The sequence below is a fragment of the Vespa mandarinia genome, chromosome 17 (genome assembly GCF_050613455.1).
Source record: "Vespa mandarinia isolate Hongniang chromosome 17, ASM5061345v1, whole genome shotgun sequence".
NCBI lineage: Eukaryota > Metazoa > Arthropoda > Insecta > Hymenoptera > Vespidae > Vespa > Vespa mandarinia.
In genome coordinates this window covers 2502501-2512500 of record NC_140826.1, presented here as the reverse complement: position 1 = coordinate 2512500, position 10000 = coordinate 2502501, and the positions used below count along the sequence as shown (strand labels likewise).

Genomic DNA, 10000 nt, shown 5'->3' with positions numbered 1-10000 from the left:
ATCCTAATCTCTTACTGCTTATCTATCGATCCGACGTTAAATTAAAAAGAAATACGCGCTCTGATAAAATGTTAGTTGAATTTTTACGCATCGGCTCATCCATATAGATTTAAATTCGTTTAAAACAACGTTATCTTTTATGCACAAGGTTATTCGAGGATATCATTTTGATCTACCCTTATTTCACTCGATCACCCTGTAAGAGATAGGAAAAGAAACACGCGGATTCGTTCGTAAAAGGGTAGAAAGGGGGTGGAAGAAAAAAGGAAAAGGAAAGAGAGGAAAGAAACACCGAACTTAATTTTATCCAATCGTTCATTTGATTTTATCCAAATTCACCGTTTAAAGTAATGACACAGAGATAAAAAAAAAAAAAGAAAAAAAAAAGGAAAAGGAAAGAAAAGAAAAGAGAAGAAAAAAAGAGAAAGATATTTCCATTATCTACTAAGATAAAGGAATAAGATAAAAAAAGAAAAAAGAAAAAAAGTAAGATAAAAAGAAAAGCGAGGGAAAAAAAAAGAAAGAAAAAAAAACCCACCACCATACAAATTATTTAATTTTGTACAAATGTCGTGTCTGTCCTTGGAAAAAAAAAAACATGAGAAGTATTTCGTTTCATACATACACACACACACTACATACGTACGTATATATATATATATATAAAAAAGTTAAATCAAAAGATACATTAAATTAGTTCCCCCATTCCCCCCCTCCACCTCCACCTCGCCTTAGAGAAATTATTTACTCAGAATTTATTAAGAAACGAAATTATATGGAGATATCGATAAGAAGAAAGGTAAAATTAATTCTTATTAATCTACCCCTTTATTTATCGATCACCCTGTAGATAAGAGAAACACGCATTGCCGTGTGCCGCGTCGAAGGGCGATGCACCGCCGGCTGCCATTCTCTCTCTCTCTCTTTCTCCCTCTCTCCCCTCCTTCTTCTTCCCCTTCTCTCTTTCCAAGGATGAAAGAGAAAGAGAGACAGACAAACACACAGACAGGAAGAGAGAAAGAGACAGACAGAGAGAGAGAGAGAGAGCGAGGAATGAAAGAGAAAGAGAGAGAGAGAGAGTGAGAAAGAGGGAGAGAGGAGTAGGGAGAAAGGGAGTTGGACTGCTGCGTTCACATCCCCCACCTTTCGGTCTTCTCCGGTTTGCGCCCTCTCCTCTCCTACGTTAACAGTGACGGACGCGACCCTCGTCGGACCCCCGGTCGGGTCTACGAGGGTTGGGGCGGTCGATGCAATGTGTTTCCATAGAAACCAGACGCGCCGTCCGCCACCCTTTCCTACAGTGCATTCAACCGGGGTCTGCTCTCTACGATCTCGTCCCTTCCCCTTAACCTCTCCTTCCCCTAACCTCCCGCCGTTCCCCTTCTTCGTTCCCTTCCTTTACGAACATCTACCCTATGAAACTCTTGGAATCTTAACATTTTCCTCCTTTAACCTCCCCCCTCGCCTCCACCCTCTCTCCGTCTCTACGTCTTTTCTTATTTCCTTTTCATTTTGTTTTATTTTTTCTTTCTCCATTTTTTTTCTTTTTTTTTTCTTTTTTTTTTTTTTCTTTTACTTATTTTTATTCTTTCTCCTTCCTTCCTTTCTTTTCTCTCTATGATTCCGCGATTATAGATCCTTCTCTTTCTCTCTTTCTTTCTTTATTTCTTTCTTTCTTTCTTTATTTCTCATAACACTTTTTTCGTCGTTGTTCTTTAGTCTTTTTTTATATTTATTATTTTTATTTTAATTTTTGTTTCTTTTTTCTTTTTTTTTTTTTTTTTTTTTTTTTTTATATTATTTTGTTATTTCTTTTCTCTCTCTCTCTCTCTCTCTCTCTCTCTCTCTCTCTCTCTTTTTTCTTCGTTCCTCTTGTTCTTTCATTTTTCTTTTCTTCTCTTTCACTTTTTCTTCTTTTCTTTGCCAACAATCGTCCCGCATGTATGATATTTTATCATCGTATGGGAATCTCAGGAACCATGGTGTCTTACTTCAGCCATTTAAAAATGATATACCACCATTACTATCATCCTCACCACCACCATCATCATCATCGTCGTCATCATCGTCGTTGGTCATGTATCATCATAAATAATCTGTAATCCCCTAATTCTTATCAAAGAATTCCGCTCGAATCGTCTTTAAAACGTGTCATCAAAATAAAATACCCCATAGTTACGCATTGATCCCATCAGATTTTACTCGAGTCAAGAAGATAATAGTGTGCGGCATGCTAGTAGGTACACATTGATGGAAGGGGAAAAAGAAAAAGGCTTGCAATTTCTTTTTTCCCTTTTTCTTTTCCCTTTTTTTTTTTTTTTTTTTTTTTTTTTTTTTTTTTTTTTTTTTTTTTTGAAGTAAATCGTCGATTAGAGGAGGAAAATGGAGGATCTTTCTTCGACTCGATGAAACCCATATGTATACGTACTAACGCATACACACAGATACTCTCTCTCTCTCTCTCTTTTGCTATTTTTCATCTCTTTTTCATTGTAGTTTACGTACAAACACACACACACACACACATGGACTGTACCAGACACATAGACACGGTTAGTCTCTTCAAGTACTGGTTTTACAAAGGTGACCCGACAACGGGCTGTGGCAAGATTTATGGCTCGCCCTTGAGTTTCTTCCTCCTGTAGAAAGAATCAGAGAGAGAGAGAGAGAGAGAGAGAGAGAGAGAGAGAGAGAGAGAGAGAGAGAGAGAGAGAGAGAGAGATCGGATCGCCTAGACAGCCGGTAGAATTAATGCCGTTGGCGCGTACTCGGACGCCCGGTGTACTTTAATAAAAGGATACTCTCGTAGTATCTATACTACATATCCCATCTTCTTCTTCTTCTTCTTCTTCTTCTTCATCTTCTTCTTCTTCGTCTTCTTTGTCTTGTTTCTTTACTTCCTTCGGAAGTAGAGAAAAAAAAAAAAAGAAAAAAAAATAGGAAGATGAATAGACGTGGGATATCCTAACTTACGAGATTCCTCATTTTCATCCTCATTCCCTCATCCTCATCCTTATCCTCATTCCCTCATCCTTAACCTCATCCCCTCATCCTCAACTTCATCCTTAGCCTTATCCTTCCATCCTCTCTTTTCCCCTTCTTTAACCTTCTCCTTTTTCAACTCACTGAAGTCAATGACTTCGATATTCCATTACTGATTCTGCTTCTACTCTTCCATGCTCTTGGTATTGCTGTTGCCGGTGTTATTGCTGGTTCTGATACACTGATACACTGATGCTGCTGATGTTAATGCTAAGTGTTGTTGGTTCTGGTGCTGAGTACTGATGCTGATGCTGAGTACTGATGCCGATGCTGAGTACTGATGCTGATGCTGTTTGAGTGTTTTGGTTCTGGTACTGAGTACTACCTGGTACTACTAAATAGTGATGCTCTTGTTTTAGAACAATCCTAAAGATTCCACGATTATAATAATAATAATAATAATAATAATAAATGTTTCAATGGATTCAAATTCTTCGCCAAGCTTCCAATATTATCACTTTCTCGATCTTGATTATTGATCTCCCCTGATATTAATTTAATAATCTTGATCTTAATCTTAATCTCAATTTTCACATTAAGATCTTCTTCCCTATCTTAATCTTAATCTTGATATTGATCTTGATCTTGATCTTGATCTTGATCTTTTTAATATTTTTTTGATCTAACTCTTTCATTTTTTATTTTTTTCTTTTTTTCTTTTTTTTTCTTTTTTCTTTTTTTTTTCTTTTTTTCTTTTTTCTTTGCCCTTTCTACGAACTATTTAAATATTTCATTTTGCACTTCGATTATTGACGATTTGAGTTTTATCGACTGCATTACAAATTCCAATAAACTATGTAACTCGATGGAAAAGTATGTATGTACGTATGTATGTATGTATGTATGTATGTATGTATTGAGTTGGGTTGCGTCTAGAAAGTTTCATGTGCGCCAGTTTCTTTTTCTCTTTTCCGTCTTCTTCTCCGTCTTTTTCTTTTTTTTCTTCTTTTTTTTTTTTTTTTTTCCCCTTTGATCTATTTCTCCCCTAGGAAGTATGTATCAAAAAAGTGTCGATACGCATTCGTAGTAGATATTAAAGTTGCATTTTATTCGAAAGAAAAATTACGTTAGATCGTAAATTTTTCTAAATATTTATTTGCTTTTATTTTTACTTTTTATTTTTATTTTTATTTATTTTTTTTTTTTTTTTAGTTATTCATATTCAATTCACGTCTTATAGAAGAAATATATATATATATATATATATATATATATATATATATACAGCAATATTAAAAGTAAAATTATATTGAAAGAGATGATAAGATTTCATCATCTCTGAAAATTTCTTCTAAATTCGCACCAAGAGGATTTTCCATTTGAAAAAAAAAACAAAAAACAAAAAAAAAAAAAAGAAAAAAGAAAATCGCTCTAATATTTTATCAAATTTTCTAAATAATCTGTAACCGTATCAACGATGACACACATATGCGTTCTGTGTGTGTGTGTGTGTTTGCGCGCGTTTAAAAATTAATTCGCTAAATACGAGACATCGGATTTTGTCCAAGTTCGATTGCAAAAAAAAAAAAAGAGAAAAGAGAAAAAAGAAAAGAAAAAAAAAAAAGAAAAGCGACCAGAAAAAGACTAAAAGAAAAAAAAAATAAATAAAAGATAAAAGAGGCGTCAAGGGGTAGAAGAGGGAAGGGAATCCTTTGAAAAATTCCTGTCAATGCTCAATTAAAAAATTAATTCGTATAATAATGACACCCGGATATTGTCAGAGTTCGATTGCAATGAAAAAATGACAAAAAAAAAAAAAAAAGGGAAAAAAAAAGAACGAAGAAAAAACAACAGTAAAAAAGAACGAATGGAGAAAAGAAAAATAAGAGAAAGACAGACTAACGGAAAGAAAGAGAGAAGAGAAGAGAAGAGAAGAGTCGACTTTCTCACGACTTTCGGAGCAGCTTCGAGACCTTTCTCGTCCAAGGTCGTAGATCGTGGCGGATGAACTAGTACCTATATATATATATATATATATATATATGTGTGTGTGTGTGTGTGTGTGTGTGTGTGTGTGTAATGTGTGTGATGTGTGTGTATATATATATATATATTTTTCTCTCTTTCTCTCTTTGTCTCCTCTCTTTCTATCTCTCGTTCTCCCCACTCTTATACCAGTCTGCTGGCACTGGCCGACGAGGAAGAGAAGGGATGGAGAGAGAAAGAGAGAGAGAGAGAATCGAGCCATTCCAGGGCCATACGGATAAGAGGGATAGGTGAGGAGTGAAGTGGAGAGGGAGGATGAAGAGAAAAGGGGGGATAAAGAGGAAGGGGAAGCAAGCAGCACAGCGTGACCCCTGAACGACGTTCATCGATCGAGGGGTGCACGCACCCTGTTACCAACACGCATACCATCGCGTATACCATACACTTACACAGATAGAGATAAACAGAGACACCAATGTTTACCCTCTTTCTTCGTTGATTGGTTGTTTGGTTCGTTGGTTGGTTGGTTGGTTCGATGGTACGTTGGGTTGGTTGGTTGGTTGGTTGGTTGGTTGGTTGGTTGGTCAGTTGGTTGATCAGTTGGTTGGTCAGTTGGTTGATCAGTTGGTTGGTAACATTTGTTTCATCATTGATTTCGTACGAATTTACATTTTCAAAAAGATTTTCTTAATAATCCGATCGATATTATTACTGAGATTACGTATAGAAAATTTATCCGTATATTATAATTCGATTTAATTTATTTTATTGTTGAAGATTTCCTCTTAATCGAATATAATTTATAAATACGAAATTATGATGCTCCTTCTTTATGCTAAGGATCGATTTAACGATTGAACTCGTTGAGAATTATTTATCGAATCGATTATATCAATCGATTATATATTTATTCCTGTTCTTTTTTTTTTTTTTTTTCCTCTTTTTCTTTTCTTTTCTTTTCTTTTTTTCCTTTTTTGTATTCGTTTTTCTACTTTGTTCTTTTTTTCCTTTTTAATAAAATTTTTATCATACATGGGACGTTCTTCGAGGGAATAAAATTAATTCTTCGTTTTCAAATAGAAATGTTTTTCTTACGAAATGTATTTCGCAAACGAATATGAAAGTATAATATAAAATTCCATGAATTTGTATTGTTGTATATATATATATTAAAAATGAAAATGAACTTTAACGTTAGAAGCAGAGAGAGCGAGAGAGAGAGAGGGAGAGATGATGATGATTCAACAAACAGTCCTGTGACGCTTCTAAAACTAATAATAAGAACTTACATAAGATACGTACCTATGAGAATCTCGATTTCAATATGCTAACCATGATCTCTTCCTTGCCCTCTCTGTAAGAAAGAAGGAAAGAAAGAAAGAAAGAAAAAGAGAAAGATAAAAGAAAGACGAAGGTAGGAGAAGTATTTCCCTAAGGAGCATTCACCTCTTATCTCAGGACACGATCGAAATTCCTGCACGAATGTACTAATGTAAGAGAAAAAGAGAGAGGGAGAGAGAGAGAGAGAGAAAGAGAGAAAGAGAGAGAACATAGAAGGAAAAAATCATAGCTTTGGTCTTTGCGTAGGAACATTTTTTTTTTTGTTTTTTTTTTTTTTTCGATTTTTCTTCTTTTAATTAAGAATGGAACGTTCTTTGTTCTTCCTCAGTTCGTTTCACTTTTTTCTAACAATTTTCTATCCCCCCCCTCTCTCTCTGTCTGTCTATCTGTCTGTCTGTCTGTCTGTCTGTCTGTCTGTCTGTCTGTCTCTATCTATCTATCCGTAGATCTATCTATCTTTCTGTCGTGTCTTTCGTTAAGAGAAAGAAAGAAAGAGAGAGAAAGAAAGAGAGAGAGAGAGAGAGAGAGAGAGAGAGAGAGAGTGAGTGAGTGAGTGAGTGAGTGAGTGAGTGAGTGAGTGAGTGAGTGAGTGAGTGAGTGAGTGAGTGAGTGAATAAAAAGAGGCCTGTCGCGTATGAGTCTGTAAATTCGTTCAGCGAGTGGGAGAAGTACGATAACCTTCGTATTGGTGACCTTGGATTCCGAAGGATACCAACGTTTCTCTCTCTCTTTCTCTCTCTGTCTCTCTTTATACACATATATATATATATATACACATCTTTATCTATCTTTCTCTATCTTCCTGTCCTTTTTCTACGAGAGCACTCAGGTGAAACATATATGTACACCCGTCTGCCCGCAGCCCAAGTGATTTAATTAAAGAGACGAGCTTAGCCTCTTACTCGTTGTAAATATAGTGACAGAGCGAGAGAGAGAGAGAGAGAGAAGGAATGTGTGTGTGCGTGCCTGTTTAGAGAGAGAGAGAGAGAGAGAGAGAAAGAGAGGTGATGGAATTTGCTACAGGAAAGTATTATACACACCGTGAAGATGGTGGTATGTGGTATCCTACTCGCGTGGGAATAGTCCCGTGAAGAGAGAAACCAAAAGGATCTCCTGTATAGTCGAGGAACAATGCCTGCCGTCGTCTCCTTTGTGTCTCGATTTCTTTTTTTTTTTTTGTTTTGTTTTGTTTTTCATTTTTTTTCCTTTTATTTTTTTTTTTTCTGTGGTACATTTTATCTGTTTTTTTTTTTTTTTCCTTTTTTTTTATCCCCTCCGTCACTATTTCTGTCTCTCTCTTTCTGTCTCTTTCTCTCTCTCTCTCTCTCTCTCTCTCTCTCTCTCTTTCTCTCTCTGTCTCTCTCTTGTGTTTGCTTTTCGTCGTGGGTGACATGTCAAATGAATAGAGCGAAGACACACATAAATACATCTATACACACATACACACACACACACACACACACACATATATATATATATGTATAGGTATATGTATGTGTGTATGTATGTATAAATAAATAAGTATGTATATATATATACATATACATACATACATACATACATACATACATACATACATACTTTTATATATATATGTATGTATGTAATATGGAATATACATATGGGTGGTCCTCGGGAATCTTCCTCATGTGACGTCGAGAGTTCGGTGAGCGTTCACTGCCATGACCTTGAATGTTGAAAGCGCTTACCTCGGCTGATACTCGGATGAGTTGGCCGGAAGTGAATTCCTTAGAGCCAGTCGGCATTCGTCGGTTAAACTACAAACTCCTCTTGTAACTTCTTATATTCGTTAGATAGAAAGAGAGAGAGAGAGAGAGAGAGAGAGTGAGAGAAAGACAGAGACGCTCCTTCGAAGATGTTTAAAATAATCCGAGTATTTCTAATACTTCATTCTTTTTTTTATTTATCTTCTTTTCTTTTTTCTTCTTCTTTTTTTTCTTTTTCTTTTTTTTTTTTCACTCGTGTAGCGTTTCCATGTATACGATCGTTTGAAAATTACACTGTATATTATATACGCGTATTCGATTGATTATTTTTTCTTTTTTTTTTTTTATCTAATTCTTTTTTTATATACTAAATTATATATATATATATATATATATATATATACGATTATATATTATTATATCTATATATTATATAAATGTAATAGGTATAATAAATTGATTTGAAATTTCTATAAATTGTTTTACCTTTTATCGATATAAAATTGTCTAACTTTTAAGGATAAAAAAGAAAAAAAGAAAAAAAGAAAAGAAAAAAGAAAATTTCTCAGATAAAAATAAATATCTGTTTTTAATTTATAAAAAAAAAAAAAAAAAAAAATCAGATAAAAATCGTATTATAATTCGTTCAACGAACAAAAGATTAGCTGTGATTTTATCAAAACGAGATTTTTATTAAGATAATTTTCCATAGTATATTTCTAATTTTAATTTACGTGTACTTAAATTATATGATCATTGTATCGAACGTTATATAAAAATATTATAAATAGATTGATATTAGAAAGTAAAGGATATATGTATACATATATTCTCGAAATTTGTATCGTAATATACAACGTAACGCAAGTAGTATTGTTTATCGGTGATATTTGGTATGTGTTTATCTATGAAGTCATTGAAAGGGCGTGGTCCGTCGTTGATAAGTGGGGATCAGTCGTCTTTAACTTTTCGTTCGAGTAACAATAATACTCATTGATATTATGATCGAACGATCGTTAAGATCGCTACGTTAGTAGTAGCCAATCAACCTTTGGAAATATCTTAATAAATAAAACGAAAGATTAATTGTATTTAACGGGACGTAATATTGCTGCAAGATTTCTTAAATGATTTATATATAATATAACATCATATCTATATATATATATATAAGTAAAAAATATCGTATATTGGATATAATAAAAAGTAAATGTGAGAAAAACGTCGTTCGTAATAGGTTAGAAAGATATAAATATATATATATATATATGTATCTAATAATAAGCGATAATATTAAATGGATAAATATTAATATGAAATTGTTTGGAAAAATAAATGAAATAATATGGAATTAAATTATTTGTTACAGGGATGCCGGTTGATTGAAGATGGCCTCGCCGACACCCTCGCTGGAATCGCGCGCGAATTCCCTCGGGTCCCTGGCCTCGCTGTCTCCGTTAACGGTGAGCGGCAGTTCCCCACCTGCTAGCGACTCGGCAATCTGCGACGTCGACAGTTGCGACCTCTGCCTGGACGCACCTAAAGCAGGGGAGGCCTGTCCCCGTTGCCGTCTTGGTGGTGCCGCCGGCGTACGTTGTACCGGGTGCAAGTCAACAGAATCAGACGCGGTAGCCCGTTGCTTCGATTGCGCCAATTTCCTTTGTCCAAATTGCGTTATGGCCCATCAGTTTATGCATTGTTTCGAAGGTCACCGAGTATTAAATCTCGGGGATTCGAAATTGGAGACTGTAAACAACGGAGGCAATTCAACAACGGAATTGCCTAAGAACAATCTCGTTATCAACGGTGGTAATAGTAATGAGGAAAAAACATTGTTCTGTCCGCGTCATAAGCAAGAACTATTGAAATATTTTTGCCGCGCGTGTACTGTATTGGTATGTAAGGAATGTACTATAACCGATCATCCTGGTCCATTGCATGATTGCGCCCACGTATCAGAAGTT

At 34.9% G+C, this 10000-nt stretch overlaps 1 protein-coding gene across 9 annotated transcripts in view; it reads left to right on the top strand.

The window, feature by feature from the left end:
* Positions 1–10000, top strand: part of brat (tripartite motif-containing protein brain tumor) — a 133621-nt gene that overhangs the window by 120783 nt on the left and 2838 nt on the right. For all 9 annotated transcript variants that reach the window (XM_085662133.1, XM_085662131.1, XM_085662132.1 and 6 more), the window contains one exon: positions 9406–10000. This exon is cut by the window's right edge and continues 2838 nt beyond it. In XM_085662133.1, the coding sequence (XP_085518259.1) occupies positions 9425–10000 (576 nt within the window). In that variant the 5' untranslated portion in view covers positions 9406–9424. The remainder of the gene's footprint in view (positions 1–9405) is intronic.